The 17,351-nt window shown below is 45.0% G+C and overlaps 1 protein-coding gene across 3 annotated transcripts in view; it reads right to left on the bottom strand.

Annotated features, from left to right (window-relative positions):
* Positions 1–391: 391 nt before the first annotated feature.
* The window catches only part of CAPZB (capping actin protein of muscle Z-line subunit beta), a 60,800-nt gene continuing 43,840 nt past the window's right edge, over positions 392–17,351 (bottom strand). For 2 of the 3 annotated variants that reach the window (XM_062013195.1, XM_062013194.1), the window contains 6 exons: positions 13,510–13,651; positions 12,855–12,971; positions 5,108–5,173; positions 3,768–3,844; positions 2,480–2,592; positions 583–668 (listed from right to left, as the gene is read on the bottom strand). In XM_062013195.1, coding sequence (XP_061869179.1) covers positions 2,490–2,592; positions 3,768–3,844; positions 5,108–5,173; positions 12,855–12,971; positions 13,510–13,651 — 505 coding nt within the window. In that variant the 3' untranslated portion in view covers positions 583–668; positions 2,480–2,489. Of the gene's footprint in view, positions 669–2,479; positions 2,593–3,767; positions 3,845–5,107; positions 5,174–12,854; positions 12,972–13,509; positions 13,652–17,351 lie in introns of all 3 variants that reach the window. The other variant, XM_062013196.1, reaches the window with a different exon arrangement.

The raw sequence follows: 17,351 nt of genomic DNA, 5'->3' as shown, positions 1-17,351 counted from the left end.
TACAAAGGGAGGAGCAGCCTCTCTTCCCTCCCTCCCCCCAGGCAGCCCCCTGCCCAGCCCCCTCAGACATACTTGGAATAGAGGTTTTTTTTGTTTATTAACTTCTTTTTTTTCCAGTTCTTCCTCTTTCACACACCACAGTATTTAATAAAGTTTTGTTTTACATTTTTTACACCAATGTAACAAAAGGGCAGGAGGGAGAGGGGAAAGGGGGAAGGTGGGGAGGAGACAAACAGTGATCCATGGTGATGTGTATAAATGGGGGGGTGGGAGAGAGAAAGGGGAGAGGGAGGGTGAGGAGGGTGAAAACAAAATAACATGGACTTCTACAGAAACATAGCCTAAGGTCTCAATAGGAAAATGTGGTGCAAAGTAGGCCTCAGAGACTGAAAAAGTTTGTACAGCTTTATTCATGGGGGAGGATGGCGTTGCATGGACAGTACTGAATGCAAACGGTGACTGACGTAACAGAAAAGGGCAGAGGAGAGGAGAGGGGAGGGGAGGGGAGGGAGGGACATGAGTCTTCTAAAGAAAGGAATCTAACGAGTGCATGGCATGTCTTGTTAGCATGAAGAGTACTTTAACTTTGCTGCTTTCTCTTCAAAGCCTCCACCAGGTCGTTTTTAAGAGCTTCTTGTTTTGATTTGTCTGCAAAAGTCTGCACAGACCTGCGGGGAGGAAGGAAATGCGAGTCAGAGGTGATGTGTTCTGAGAGAAAAGGGAGGGATGCAACCAGTTCATCTGGTGTGGGAGTGAGTAGGAAGGAGAAGCACCTCAACCCAGGCTCAGAGGAAACAAAACTCAGCTTGCCTGTTTGAATAGGGAAAGCAGAAGGCAAAGTGAACGCTCCAGCACGCTTCCCCAGAAGTTCCCCTCAGCCTCCAGTTGCTGGAGGGAGATTCCCAATTGAGGTTTTGGGGTGGTTGTTTTAGGTTGCAGGTTGAAAAAAAAGCCCAGTGTCCCACCAGCAAAGGGTGTTAGTGCTCTCACTCTCCAAAGAGCCAGGCTGGGAAGGCAGAGAACATCCAACCTCTACCCAGGGATGTGAAAAGGGCCAGGCTGAGGGAGCTCCTGCACCTCCTTTGCAGACTGTTCACCCAGGGTCCAGCAGCCACGTGTCAAAACTTCCCTCCAGTGGGAGAAGCAGCCAAGGTTTCTGTTCTCCAATTGGCTTTTCCAGTTTCATACCTTACCCAGAGTAATTAGTGAACCAAAGCAGCTGAGGAAGAACAGAGATCCTGGCAGCAAGACCCTCACAGGGGTTCCCTGTGGCTAAAAGTTTGGTTAGAGAAGAGCTTCAGCTTTTAGGAGCCATCTCAGCTCACAGCCTTTGCCAGCTGCTTGTGGAGGGATCTCCCTTTTCAGTGGCACAGTATGACATTCCACTTTCAAAAAAGCCCTCTTCAGTGTGCTCTCTGACAGAGTAACACTGGTGGGCTTCTGTGGAGTTGCTGCCAGGGTTAGGATCCAGTTTGGTGGGATTTCTCCCCATATAAACCACATTTGACACCTTTTTTGTTCCCAAGCTGCCTCACTGTGCCTGGCTGCTGTCTGCTGTAAACAAGGCAGCTCTTTGTGTCACTTATTTTCCTCATGTTTTTGTAACAGCTCTCTCCATTCCCTTGTCTCTGGAGGCTTCTGCTGCTTTAATAAAAATACATATACATTTTATCTTTGCATTTGACACGGGCTGAAAGAGAGAGAGAGTGGTTCTTGGCCATTACCAACAAATAGTGCACTTTCCCCTTGGTCAGCTTGATGTGTTTAAGACACCATCTGTACCTCATTATGAACTGGAGTGGAAGGTTAAAGTGGCTCAGGGTTAGTCACTGCTAAACATTCAGAGCTCCAGAGCAAATGAGAGCATAACCAACAAATCCTTTCAGGGGCTGTGCAGAGCACAGGCAGAGGGTGGAAGCGTTTCAGGAGAGCTTGGGCAGAGCTGGATTTCAAGCTCCAAGGAGATTCAAGATACACCAGGCAAACAAAGGGACATCCACATGGGGTGAGCTCACGTTTACTCAGGACTCAAGTATCAGCCTTTTTCAAAACTGTGACACTTGCAAGGTTTCATTCCTCTCTGCAGGGAGGACACCAAGATTACAAGGAGCTTCTGCACTGGTGTACCACAAAGGACAGAGTCCTGAGGGCTTCTGCATTGAGTCAGGCCGAGATAACACGGCTTTGGGTCGGTGCCCACGTGCTCCTTTCTTGCTCCCAAGCTGGAGTGCAAAGTGGTACATCCTGCCACATTTCCCACAGTGACATCTCAATCAGGGAGAAGGTGTGCAGCAACACTTCAAGTTAAAATCATTTAGTTGGCCTTATAAAGAAAGAACCCTTGGGTGAAACAGGGATCAAATGTCCTCTGTCAGTCTGCGAGTTAGGGGTTAGTTCTGCTCTCAGTTATCATGCAGAGGTCTTGGCTGGGTGAGTCCTGGTTTAGTGCTGGTTGTCACACCTCACAGGCAGGGGGTACCTGGATTGGTTTAGTTATCAGGCTGGATGTAGATCTGGCGCTGGGTCAACACTTGAGAAAGCTCCCTCTGCAACTGCTTATACTTTTGGTTGTCGGGGATAGCATCAATAGATCTACAGAGAGCAGTTGGGAAACGAGGGAAGTAAACAGGGAAAAGAACAGTCAGAAGAACTCAGTAACACAGAGCTGGTATTCTGGAAACCACCAGGAGCACGTTCAGGAGGAAGAGTAAGAGCAAATACGTAGGGGGGAAGAAAGAGGGGAAAGGCTGGAGGCACAGGCAAAGGCAGGGGCTGTGTGTTACCAGTGCTGAGCAGATCACAAACCCAGCAGTGGGGAGACAGAGGAAACACATTCAATTACAAAAGCTTAAGGCAATGTTCACAAGGAGAAAGATTGTGTTACATATTTCCTTTTAATGTTAATAAATGCTTCCTGGCTAAACCCCTGCACACCACAAATGAAAACAGGAGCCTGTTATGAAAGCTGGGCTTTGGAAAAAGAGCCCAGAGCAGCTGCTCTCTCAGACATCACTGACTCCCTCTGCCCATGCAGAGGCAGAAGGCAGCACAAATACTGAGTTAGCACCATTCTTATACCTTCTTTCCCACTTCAGCACCACACTTATTTGTGCCACTGGTCTGTTTTACCATGTCACATTGTGCTAGGAGGTCTATCTGTACGATCTGGCATCACAGCCCTCTACTTTATGAGCATGAAACTACCAGCTAGGGATCTCCATGTAAGACTCCTGACCAGAAGTGAGCAAGGGTTGGAAAGCAAAGTACAGTTTCCCTACAGAAAGCTCCAGGAGGTTTATTCACTTCATCTAGTCTAGTACACTCTATTTTGACTGGCTGTGGCGAGATAAAACACAGAATTAAAAGCAAATACTGCAAACCATTAAGGTCAGGAGTTAATTCTGGGACCAACTGATTGTTTTTAAGACTAGCAGAAAGAGAAGTCAGAACTGAAGTACAACTTTTAGGACAGTGAAGAATGAAACTCCTAATTAGTTCTGAAACACAAGTGTTGCTCATTGGGCCATTTTCTTCCTGGGCAGGGATTAAAACACTGCTTCAAGTTCCTACAGCTACAAGGTAGAAGTGTTCCCTAAACTCCACACAACAGTGAGGTGAGCAATTAGGGACATGAAAAGACTTTGTGTAGCAAAAGGGGAGTTCCAGCAAACAAAAGCAGATCAGCACAGCTGGAGGCAGAGCCACAGGCACTGCAGGGGAATGCAGGGAGTGAAGGGGGGCCCACAGTCAGCTCAACAGCCCCTTACCTCAGCCCATTCACGATGTCCTTTGTTTTGCCAAAATAAATCTCGTTCAGTGTACTTCTGATTTTGTTTTCCATGTCCTAGAAAACAAAAGAAGTAAGAAATCAGACCTTTAGTCCTGTCAGCTGGCTTCAGGAACGGTGCACTCACACTCTTCTGGGCACTGGGATGTGTTCTCTTGACATACAACACACCAAAGTTCATCCCAGTGTGGTCCTGCTACTCAAAGTTCTCACAGAAGGCTGTGTGACCCTCTCTCTCTGCTCTTATCAAAGAAGTCAAGGCTTTGCTCTACTCCTGCCCTCCCAAGGAACTCCTCCTGCCTGTGAGATGTTGGTCTGGACCACGAGAGGGCACTTTCTGTCCAGATATCAATTTTCCTGCAGCCAGTTGCAGAAAAGGAAACTGCATCTCACCCCAAACTTACACTCAAATTTCCTGGCACTGGACAGGCTACAAGTGGCAAGTTCAGTCATTGAAGCATCAATGGCAGGCCAATAGTTTTGTGCTTATGGGTTGCTCTGAATTTGAGCTGGTGGCTTGAATTAAAACCAAGCAGCAAAAAGCTCTGAGAAAGGTCTGGTAAATAAGCAGGGTATTTTTTATCAGGTGGCTTTCACTCCAGCCAAAAACTTAGAAAAGGGATCAAAAAAACCAAGTGACCTGCCTCCCATTTCCCACCTCCTTCAAAAGATGCATTAGAGTTCAATTTCAGTTGAGAATTGCCTCCTCTCTTGCCAGAGTGGCTATGAAGATCAAGGAAATCAAACACTTTGGTACAGGACAGTGCAATGAAACAGTAAACTAGTGCTGAACCAAAGCTCTTCTGAGCAGCTAACACAATCACATCCTCCACTCATCACCTGAGCTGACATGACTGGCAGCTACCATACAAATCAAACAGTAAAGCTCATTCCAGTGGCTTTAATTAGCACTTGATACACACTCAAGTCTCAGATAAAGGGACAGTCTGTGTAACACAACCTGACTCGAAAGAATTCTGCCCAGGAGTGACTCCAGTGGTGTGGGGGCAGGAATGGGGGCAGCAAAGTGTTAACTACTTCTGAGGAAAGGGCCTCTTATTTTACAGAAAGCTGATTGCTGTAATGAGGAGCAGACAGTGCAAGAGTGAAGCTTTGGTGTGTACAAACTGCTGGAAGACAATGCTGAGAGGAGTACTGAGCCATCAAACACTGAGCAACATCAGCACCATCAGGCTCAACACAATCTAAGGAACCTGCTTGTAAAGACAAAAGGTGGACAGCAAAATTCTTAGACATGAGACCTAAGAGGGGAAGAGAACTTGGCACAGGCTCAAGCTGCAGTGGCTTCACAGCACTTACCTCTACCAAGCGTCCAATATTGGCTATGTGTGGAGAGGAGTCACTCACAGTCTCATCTTTCTCCATCTAGAAAGGAAAGGCAGAGGTCCATTGGTAACACAGAAACCTGATGGCAGCTGTATGGCAGCTTTCCTTATCAAGAGAAGGGATGGAAGAAGTGGATCACAAAATCCTGGAGTAACTGTTCTTTCAGTCTGCAAACAGATGAGTAACATCCAGAGCAGTTCCCAGGAGGAAAGGCTGACAGGAAAGGGTAACAGGAAAGCAGTGTAACAAAAACAGAGCATCAGACCCAAACCCTGCTGTAGGTCCCTGTGTAGACAGGCCCTAGAAAATTGTCAGTCCCTGCCTGCTAAGGGGCTGGAGGAGATCTATGAGAGTGAACAGGTAACACAACCAGCAGCACAGCACAGCTGCTGTTGAGGAGATGCACACAAGGATGGGGCTGTCAGTTCAGCAGCTGTGAGCTTATCCCTTCAAATGCAGCTGCTTCTTTCATCTTCATCTGAAATGCTACTCCCAGCCACACCTGGGGCACATTCTTCATTCTCAGGACTCTCCTGAGACACCTTGGGCATCATTTCCCTTCCAGAAGAGAGGGAAAGTGCAAAGAACACAAACCCCAGAGCTACCTGCGAGACTGGTGATGATTTCAACTACTGCAAGAACAGGGAAAGAGAAATTAACAGCTCATAGTTCTTTTTTCTTTGTAGACCAAAAAGCTGAACCAATGTTTGCCTCTTAGGGGGAAGGAAGAAGAAAGCTGTAAGCATGCAGGGAAAGAAGCAGACAGCCTTTTGCAGTACAAATGCAGAGACTGGGTCAATGACAGTATACACTGATACCACACTCTGTGGCATCACAACAGGAAACAGGTACCTGAACTAGGTGAGATTTGTTTCATCACCAAGATGAAAAGCTGGGAGCTGGTACTGCACAATGCAATACTTGCTTCATTTCACCTGACTTTGCCTCATGTAATGTCCATGCAGAGGCTGTGGCTGACCATCCATGAGCTGTGCTGGGGAAAAAAAACCCATCTTCCCAAGTTCTCATGATGGGAGATTCTGGCTGGACACAGACAAGCTGTTCAACAATGAACATCAGTCCCAGGCACCTCAACTGATACAACAATGTGCTGAGATGGCATGAAAACAAAACCAGGAGAAAAATGTAGTGGGAAGAACAGTCTTCAAAGGGTTTTACTAATCCCACTGAATTCTCTTATCCATCTGTTCATATCCCTGCCTCGGGGTAGAGCTTAAAAATCTGGGCCAGCTACAGGTTTCTCCTAATAAGCCAAGTCTCTAACAGGCTTGGGGAAGCATGTAATTTAGTTGGAACCCTGAAGGCAAAAGATAACCTAGAAGAGGGGGAGAAAAGAGAAGGAGGATGTTTAACTTCTTGCCTTCAGATTGCAGGCAGATTGTTTACACGTAAGGGAGACGCTGCCTGCAGAACGGGGCCAGTTGCGGTACAGGGAGGGTATAAATCTCCCCTACACAAATACACATCCACATGTTACAGTGAGGTTGTGAGCTATCAGCAAATGGAGCAAATCTGGGGCTGTCAGGGAGCTGGCAGTGGGTCATTTACTCCCACAGCTCCTCCACACCTGGACAGACAGAGCACGTCGGGAAGCGGCGGGATCTGAAAACAGAATCGTTTCCTTTTTGGGGCTTTTTGTTGGAAAAGAGCTATTATTACATCTCCATAAAAGCTGCTGCCAGAAGGAAAACATTTCTATGTGCTAGAGAAGCCCAGATGTTACAAGAGGCTGTTTCAATGGAGTTGAGAGCAGTAAGCAGCCATGTTACACAAACAGCAGAGCTGTTGGGGGTTTTGAAGGTTCCTCGCGGTGGCTCTCACACACGGACCGAAGCACAAAGCCTAGAGCTGCCTAAAGCCAAACACTTTCATCTGCTTTGAAGGGAAATTCCATTCTCTAAGTTGATGTTAACAAGCAGCTCATCTTCCCACTGTCACTCCCCATCTGCCATTGAGCTCAGCCAAAAGGTTCCAGGATGAGCCAAGTCCAATCTACACGGCTCAGTCGCTCCCCTCCTGTTCAGAGATGCTCTGCTTGGCTTCCTTGCCTCGTTTCCCCAGCCATCTGCTGCAAGTCTGACTCAGAAGGAAACTCACTCTCTTCTTGGGTGTATTAAGCTCTCAATGGCTGGCTGGTCACTTTGCATGTTTCCTGCATGGAATGTAGCAGCTCTTTGGGCTTTCTGCAAACGTTATTTGGAGGGAGAGTTAGTACAAAGAGAGAAACTGAAGCTGGATAAACATTCTGGTTCACCATGAAAGGTGTCTAAAAATACAAGATAAGAAGGAAACTCATCCCCCACTTTGCTCTGAAGAGCTGACAACAACATCTGCAGCTGCTCTGGCCATGGAGCAGTGTGAAAACAGAGCAACACGAGCCAAAGGCTCCCAAGCCACAGGCAGTGGGCAGACTGGAGCCTCCAGGTGGAAAATATGTGGAATTATTTGGATATCAGTGAGGCAAAATTTGGCCTCTCTCCCCAGTGCCTTTGTTTTTCAAACTGTAACTAGATAAATGAAGTTTGGGAGCTCTGAGCTTGCAGCTTTGTAGAAATCAGTTAAGAACTTACCTTGTATTTCATGGCCTTCATGTGTATTTACCCCAAGCAGTGTAACCAAAGATATTCCATATCCTTTGACCAAACTGTACATTCCAAAGCATGAGCAAATCTGGGGATGTCATATCACCAGTCCCCATTATATAGTCCCTGTCATGGTCCATGTAGCCCATGCTGTGTCACTAGTGCTATGCCACTAGTCCATTTGTGCTCAAACCAGCTGTTAAACAACTGAACTGCTGTAAGATCCATATGTTCACATGAAGCAGAAATAACTTCTTGGACCATTACAGCTCAGTACATCTCTGCTCTTCCCTGTGCCCCAAAACACTACTCAGTTAGCAATTAAAGAGATAGTGCCTCCAGGAAAATGGACAGCTACTAAGGTGGAGCTTAAGGATCACAATAGTTATAACTTGAAGATCCATCTCTGGTGGAAAAATCAGTCCCCAACACCTTCCTCAGTGCTACAACATCTGGGAGTTGGTGGGATGGGCCTCTACATGAAAGCTCAACTCGATGAAAATGTGTCATTCTCCTAATTGCAGAGCACAAGCCTCAGAGGATTCATCTGTTATGGCAAATGGCAGAACACCTCTGCTGCTGTTTCATTGGGTAGCCAATATATCACTGGGCACATCTTCCTGTGAGCACAGGGAACACTCCATCTGCAACAGACCAGCCTTCATCCAGCTCTGCAAAACATTCCACCTTCACTAGAGAGTGCCATAAGTAGGAAAATAAGCACACATCTGTGCTGCTTTAAGCTGAAATCCCAGGCCTCACTTCCTCTACAACTCCATATTCTCCCCTTCCCACACCTCTGTGGGTAAATAAACTCCAGGTTTTGAGCCAACTTCTTTCTCAGCAAACTTGCACTTTCTCACAACATTCATCCTTGGCTTAGGAAACACACACACAAGTTCTTTGCATGCAATGAGACCTCAGAAAGGCACCTGTTAGTTCTGCTTTTAAAAGAAGGGGCTCCAGAAATCTGTCCCACAAAGTGCAGTTCTGATGGTTTGCCAGAAAGGCTACATCTACTTTGCATAAAGTGAAACAGGATCACACAGCTGCCCCTACCTTAAATAAAAGTGCAGTCTAATGAAACCTCCAAATTCAGCCAAAGCAACAGAGCACCCTGACAAATGACACAAGTCATTCCAATGTACACAAAGAGGACTGGACCCTAATGTCTGTCAGGGAGGAAAACCATCTGCCAAGCATCTGGCTTGAATCAGGAGTGAGGTGGGAGTTACCTGCAGTCACTGTAGAATGTGCAAGGCAATCGAAAAGCTGCTGGCATTTTTTAGTTCCCTGCAAGCCTTGCTCCCTTGATTGTAAATGGAAGGTAGCTTGTCCTTTCCTCTCAGATGTGCAGCACTTCAATCTGAGACTCCTCATCAAAGCTTCAGCAGCCCTCTTGGGTTGTATCCAGGCTCCTCTCCAGAACAGATTGTCTGGAAGAGCACACTTGTTTAGGCAACTGTAAAAATAGGAGTTCTCTATCTGACATTGCATGCCTCTTGGGGGAGGGCAACAGCAACAGAAATAAAAACCTCATCCATCTCCTTCCAGTTTCACCAAGAAGTTCTGTAATATCCTTGAGTCAAAACAGAGATGGCTACACACTGTCAGTACTGATGCAGAACAACAGACATTGCTGAAGACTGGAACAAAACCTCCAAGGCAAGTGTTCTTCCATACAGAAGAACTGCTTCAACCATCATCTAATGAGTCTCTAATGTAAAGGTATCACTTGAGCTTTGGTTCTCCCTAAGTTTTCAGACCAAAGTTGTGATCTATGGATCCCACACACAAGGAGCTGAGAATTTCTCTCATCTTCTCAAGTGAAAGCTGAAACATGCACCTATATAAATCAACTGTGCATACACATAAATCATGTGAAGAAATACATATCACAAAGTGTATGGGTCTGTGTTCTACACCTGTGAGTGTACATACACACACATACACACACACTTCTCTTGCATCAGGATAGAATCTGAAATCCTACATTTAAACACAACCAAAATCCAAAATTCCATTCAGAGCACATCACTTGGCATTTTATTTCAACTGGTCTGTAACTCCAACCCTTTAAAAGAAGCTTCCATCACTGAACTGATAAAGCCTGAAGTTCTCATTTTGGGAACCACCAAGTCAAGTAAATCAAAGCTACACAAAGGAGGATTTCTGCTTCTCAAAACAGGCCGGGTCCTCCAGGTACCACATCTCCCTCTCTTGCCTTAACCAGTCCACTTAGAAATCCAAAATGCTTGCACAGTTACTTTCCAGAGATGACAACTACTGCAGCACATGAACAACTGCACTGGGAAGACCATTAAAAAGTAGTTCAATAAACTGAAGGACAGACATCAGCTCTCACTGTGTGACATGACAGCAGACACAGGCTTGGGGCACAGCTTCTAAGCAGCATCTGCCTAGAACATCCTATCAGATAATCCCAAGCCACATGTAAAACAAAACATTCTTAGAAATTCAGGGTGACATTTAGGAACAGCCAAAGTGGGAGCCTTGTAGTAACCTGGGGACATTCCAGAAACAAAGATGTGTTTTTCCAAGTAGTTTTGACACAGGTACAACCCCCCTCCCCCTGTTTCTGTCCAGTGCAGGGCAACAACATTTCAGCAGTGGGAAACGACAGCACAGCAGCTCTTACTTCCAGATCCAAGCTCAGCTCCCCATGTTGTCCATTCACAGAAGAACAAATAGGATTGCTTGATTACTTACACCAAGTGTAATCTGCAGACATCAGGAAGGGGAATTACTGAGCAAGTGTTTCCATACCAGGCTGCAAATGCTCCCCACAGCATTGCTATGCCCAGCTCTTCGTCGCTGCCAGAGGCAGTGAATTAGGAGGCATTGCATGAGCTGTTCCTTTGCTCCTGCTCACCAAAGTTAATCATTCCACTCATCACTTGAAAAATACCTGACTTGCAGCTAAGAGGCAAAACTGGTTTCAAAGTAATGGCTCTCAACAGACTTTCCTTTCAAAGCATCGAAAGGCTCTCGGCCATCACTTTATAAGCCAGGATATTACAAAGCTCGTGAACACTTCAAAAGCTTCCACTGAGGCTCAGGACATCTGCTATTCACATTTTAGGATCAAAGGTGGTTAAAGAGCTTAAATGTTGAGTTGACCAAAACCACAGGCAGTTTACCATGGCCAAAATGATTTAAAATGATGGTTAGGACACCAGTTTCCTGATACCATCAAGGTAAAGCTGTAACATACTATCCAAGAGACAACTACAATCTACTTCAGGTGCCTAAGCTTGCTGCAGACTACAAAAAGCCTACCAAAGAGTAGAAATGAAACCTGCTGTCCTTAGCTGATGGGGTAAACTGGATTTATAGCAAAGTAAATGCTTTGCACTCAGGAGTTTAGTCCAGCTACAGCTAAAGAAGCAGCTCAGAACAAAGAGCTCCTCCTCACATAGTACACCTCAGGGTAGCATGAAGGCTGTAGTTTCCTGCCATGGGTTCTGCTGAAGCCTGGCCCATTAAAGCCTGCTATGGCATCTGCACATAGAAACACTCAGGCCCAAAGCTAACCTCTGAAACTCGAGTTTCCATTGTTTGTGCAGAAGCAGAGCATCATTACCCCAGTGGCTTTTTTATGGTTACTTACATTGGAAGCAGGCCCCTGCTTTAATGCATCACATATGAATTAAATGATCTGCTGTTAAAATGATGACAGAAGCATGAATCTCCCCACTACAGCTTAGAGAGTGAAAGTCAAACTAAACAAGGCCTAGCAGTTCAGGCCAAGGTGTACTGAGGACACCCATTCTCAACAGGCTCCTGTTTTCCTTGGCACAGCTCTCACACACCATAAGGCCATGGCCAGAGTCAAGCCCTTGGCCTCCACTTCACAGCTATGATTTAAAGCCTTAGGAAGGCCTGTGATTAAATATTTGTCAGGGTCACCATAACTCGAGTGTAATTACTGCAAACACTGTAAAAGAGTAAGCAATGCTCAAAACTGTCTCCAGATGCCTTTTCATCCCCCCCCACCTTGCTTTTCCATCAGCTCCTTCTGTAAATCAACAACATGGAAAGAAAAATCACCTAAGTCAAGGCCAAGCTTGTGTGACTGCAGTACTAACACAATTTCAGTTCCTCTGTGCAATCACAGATCCCTCTTTCCTTCACCTGGCTCAAACCTGTACAAAACCATGAAGTGTTTAACAGAGTCTGCATTGTCCTCTGTATCAAAAGCAACAGTCTGCCCTGGGAAGTCTCAGAAAGGAGCTTTAGCTACTACCAAATCTCTCTAGTCACTCATGACCATACAATGTGCCTCCTGTCCTCCAGAGTCACTGATTTCCACAGTCCAGATCTTAAGCAATCACAATTCACCAGCAGCATGAAGATAGGAGACAGCAACCTGTGGCAGGTGGCTGGGGCAGAAGCACGTTCACCCAGTGAAGCCAAGACCAGCAGATCCTGCCTGTCAGAGATTAAGACAACAACACTGCCTGAGCAGTCATCAGCCTGGCACTTCCCTTGCTAAAAATGGTGCTCTCAAGAGGAAATCAAAGTAATTAAAACTGGCACAAAATCCCTGACTGCTTAGATTCTTTTAAAGAGATTGAAGAGTCCTGGTACTGCAGGAAGAAAACACTAAGGAAGGATACAAAAAGATATCCTATAGTCAGTGTAAAATACAAGTTCATTCACAGTGGTCTAGTTGACTTTTAAGAGAGAGACATAAAACAAGGTCATCTTGTGTTTTAATAATCCTGGTGGAATCTTCCTGTAAAAGGGGGAAATGTTACCAATAGAAATATCATCTGGGTCACTCATATGGAAGCATAAAAACTTAGCAACACCAAAAGACAAACTAAAAGCAAGTCTGAACTCCTACTGCATGCTTTGTATTTTCAATTGAAAGCTCTACTGCCACGAAGCAAAGTTCAAGGGGCTTGCTGGTAATTACACACTTATGCATTAACTGTTTCACTGGGCTGCAATACACAGCAGGAGAAGAGATGTTTATACAACACCTCACAAAAGCAACTTTTTTTGTGCCTGACTGGGGCTACTGGGTATATAAATAAGGAAAGGTATGCCTTGGGTCTGCAGGGTACACTCCTGCCAATGGACAAACATACCTGTCTGGTAAGGCTCCCTCCAAGATTCATGGTTCCAGAACCAGTTTTATTAGTCTGCAGCCACAGCATCACTGTGGAGGTCAGCTTGTAATGAGCAGTACGACCACTGGATTTCTCCTAGAGGTGGAAGGAGAACAACAACAACAAAAAAAAGGGGGATAGAGGCAAAAGGTTAAAATCCCTTCAAGAACTAAATGACAGCTGGGCTTGGAAGACCCCACAAGCAACAGGACAGGTATGTAACACTCTGCTCATGTAGCACAGTCTGTTCCTTAAAAGCAATTGTAAGTGTGCACATTCCCCTCATTTTCCAGAGCAAACGTGGTTAGAGCAATTTCACTTCCTATTACCTTGTTTTTATTACCTAATTAGTGATACTTATCTGTAGACCTTTATGTTAAAAAAACCCAACTCAGTATCACATGCACAGAAAGGAAAATACTTTCAATTCTTCTGGGATTCTTTTTGATTACAGCCCTGACTTATCTCTATCCAAATTGCTGCAGGGAATTCCCAAAAATTAACAGGGGAAAGGAGTTTACAGCCCCTAACACAATATTGCATTGTTCAGTGGAACACCTGTGCTCGTTAATTGTCTGGAATTAACTGGGGTTTGTTTTCACTTGGGTGTATCAGCTGCCCCCAGAGGCTGTACCTGAACCTCCACCACGTGGATTGAATCCCAGCATCCCTTAATCTTCTTTGATCCATCTCCAGCTTTCTTAATGAGGATCACTCCGGCAAAACCATGATCCAGATCCCAGAGGTAGACAGAGGAGACTCCACCTTCAAAATACCTGCAGGATGCAATCCAATAGGCATGTTAAAAAGAAGCAGGATCCAAGCCAGAGTCAGCTATCAACTTAAATAAGCACCATCTCTATTTCCAAGTAGACAGTTGTTTTCCTTTAAGATGGCAAACTGTCACCAGTTACAAACCTAGAAACACGGCAGTTTACATCAATTTATAATACAGAGACTTTAATTACAAAACACTGCACATTTCTCTAAAGGAGAATAAAAGCCTAGTGAGAAGTAGAGCCAGCTACAGATTTCTACAGTACTTGAGCAAACAATTCCTCTGATTCCAATTAACTACAGCAGCTGGTAAAAGCACAAGCTACAAAGTAGCCTGAGAGCAAGGCTTTATTTTACAGTTTGGGGGGTTTTTTCCCCTCTTTTCTCTCACTAAAGTCTGGAAGTTCTTTACAAAGTCCACTAATTAAGACAAAAGGGAGCAAGTAAGTAGCTTTATGCTGCTGTTTCAAAAGTTGGCGTGAAGCTGATTTATTGCAAATAGAGTTGAACCGAAACCAGGGCTCTTAGAAATGAATGCATGCTGTTGAGGTTTACCTGTTATTGCAGCTTCAGAGATGATATACAACAGAGAGTAGGCTAGATGACCTAATTCTCAGGTTTCTAGTAGCAAAAAGTACACTCTTGATACACTTAAAAGTCAAGGTAAAGAGCCTGATGCTGTAGGAATCACAGAATCTGAAGTGTTGGAAGGGACCTGCAAAGCTCATCCAGTGCAGCCCCCTGCCAGAGCAGCACCACCTAGAGCAGGGCACACAGGGACTCATCCAGCTGGGGTGGAAAGTCTCCAGAGAAGGAGCCTCCACAGCCCATCTGGGCAGCCCCTGCCAGGGCTCCCTCACCTCAACAGGGAACAAGTTCTTCCTTGTGTTGCTTTGGAACCTCTTCTGTTCCAATTTCAGTTTCTAGAAAACTGAAACTACAACCCAGAGCATTTTGCCAACTGCATCCATTCCCAAATCCCCAAAGAGCCATAAGGAGAATGGAGCAGAAGGGAATACTCTTTCATGGGCTTTCCAACCTCAGCAGTGAACTCATGTTGTGCAGAATCACCATCTCCTGCAAAGAACTAAAGAAAGGAGAAGCAACAACTTCAGCTGAACCAGCAGATTAATGGCAAGTCAGACATTTCTGCTCTCTTCTGAGCACTTATGGCTCTTCTGCAAGTACATACATAAAGCAGACAAAACACCTGAGAATTCATTGTTTGGAGGAGAGCAAAAACTCATCATCCAAAGGCATGAAGAGCTGCTATGATTGACAGTTCCCAGCAGCTAAGCTGAGAGAGTCACACAGATCAAACCCTTCCTGCCTCTTACTGTCATGAAATGATCACATACATCTGCAAGTGACTGCATGTTTCTCCTCTTTTGCAAGAAAGGAAGGTATCAGTCATCATCAACATGAAAAACTTGTTGAATCCTCCCACCTTCATGCTCTCCTCCTTTCTGAACACAAGCCTAACAGTTGTTAACGGCACTTAAGGTTTGATTTACTGTGCATTTTGGACTTGAAGTGTTGTAGATTCAAGATCACTCATCCATCCTTTCTTCAAGTCAGGAGGAAAGCTCTTGGGAAGTTAATGCAAATAACACAGGTTAATAACATATTCTCTGTGCTTGCAGAGCTAAGATACTGGACTTATCAAGAATCATCAAAAGAGCCCCACTTCTTTTTAATTGCATGCATCCAAGTCTGTATCAAAACCAAGCTGACCCCAGGAGGGGTTTATGATTTCATATTAACTCAGCAGACCATTTTATTTTCAATGGGTAGCCACTGCTACTCATCACCAAGCTCAGTCTTGGCAATGAAGTACCCAACATCCACAGCACTGTCCTGTAACATTTGTTGAGCCGCTGAGAATCTACTGTTAAAAAAGGAAAGCCCTTTGCTCCACAGGCACTCTACAGCCAGGCTTCCAGCAGACAATTTAAACCTAACAAACCAACAAACACCTTTTTTCACATCCCCTGGGGAATCCACAAATGGGTTTTGGTTAATGCAGTTAGTGGGAATTTCGGCCTCGCAGCAAACCTCAGCTCTGATTGAATCGAGGACGGCATGAACCAAAGGCCAGAGAGCAGAAGCTAGTGCTCATTTGCAAAGTTTGCTTAGAAAAATTGATCTATAGAATAAGTGAATTCACTCCAAATGAACTGGCAGCCACTGAGATACAGTGTGTACAGACAGCTTCCCCATTACCCACTTTATGGGCTTGCTACGAGCACGAAACGTTAATTAAGAGAGGGGACTGAAACAAGGTTTTGGGAGGTTTATTCTTACCTACTGTACTTTGATCCTAATGCCATGAAACAGGAAAACAAAAATCATTTTTATGTGGTTCACCTTTATGAGATTTTACATAAAGGCTTTTGTGGGTATTTTAAGAATGTGCTAAAATGTTGTCTGAAACCACATAAAACCACGTGAAGAACGTCCCGCCAGAACTAACAGCGCACACATGGAAACGCTTTAACTCGCCTTTGTCTGCTTAATGAATCAAATAGGGGATTAATATTGTTTTAAATACCAACATGCTATTTCAATAAAGTGGCTTTGCCATAGCCAGATCCAGTATCTTCAGACTCAGACAACAATGCCAGTGATTGAACTGTTAGGAATTCAAGGCAGACCGGGGTATGTATTGGCCAAAAGGCTCCCCTTTGCTTCAGCAATATATAATCACTCCAGAAATTGACTCCTCTTTCATGGGGAGAAAACATGTATCACTGATCACTACATCAGATTTCATCTTTCCTCACACAGCAACCAAAATGCACCCAAGTGGGATTTCTGAAGGCCATCTAAAGCCAGGAAAGTCGTGTTTGGAGAGGGGAATATTCCTTGAAACTTGTTTTCTTCAAGAGAAGTAAAGCAGTGCTACAGGTTCATGGGCTGCTACATAATAGAAACCCAGATGACAGACAGATTGGTAGGAATTTAAATTGACATTCATGGACTTGGATTTGCTGCAAGAAGGCTGGACTGCCTCCAAGAAACCCCTTCACCACAGATTAAAAAGCAGCACTTATTAAAATCCAAGCAGGAGAAGTAACCAGCTTGGAAAGAGTTCCTGGAAGGCATAAGCTGATATATTCTCTGTTAAAGAAATGGATAGGCAATGCTCAGGTCCATCAGTTATATGCAGCAAAACACTTTAAAAGCAGTACATAAGTCCTGGATCAATCCTCATTTTCTTTGCTCATTTGTTCTGGATACTGCTGCTCTGTGCTTACCCCCCTGCACAACAGCCTTGGCAAAGATCTGCCTTCTTTAGAAACTTGAGTCCTCTCCCAAAGCACCCAACAAGCAGATGCTGCTTCTGAGATGCACAAGAGGTCTGAAGTAGGAGGAAAACTCCCAATTCCTATTGGATATCTCAGAAGCCTCCCTGCAGCATAAACCATTATCAAGGGACAGGAATTGAAAGCAAAGCAATTGCTCCTCTTGTCCTTAAGGCCACGATGCACTCTGGGGTCACCTACAGACAGAAGTTTGTTGTGAAACGATGGAAAACCATCTCGTGGTTGTCATGTCCCTTTACCAAAACACTGCCACAAGACACCCCTGTCCTCTCCAAGGACAGACAGTGTTCTTCCATCTGCATGAAAGCATGAAATCCCTTTGCATTAAAGTTGCCCAGGAAGGTGACTAAAAGGCAAAAGGCCCAGTGTCATC

The sequence above is a fragment of the Colius striatus genome, chromosome 21 (genome assembly GCF_028858725.1).
Source record: "Colius striatus isolate bColStr4 chromosome 21, bColStr4.1.hap1, whole genome shotgun sequence".
NCBI classification, from domain to species: domain Eukaryota; kingdom Metazoa; phylum Chordata; class Aves; order Coliiformes; family Coliidae; genus Colius; species Colius striatus.
Note: the sequence above shows the minus strand (reverse complement) of the source record. Positions and strands in the feature narration are given on the sequence as shown.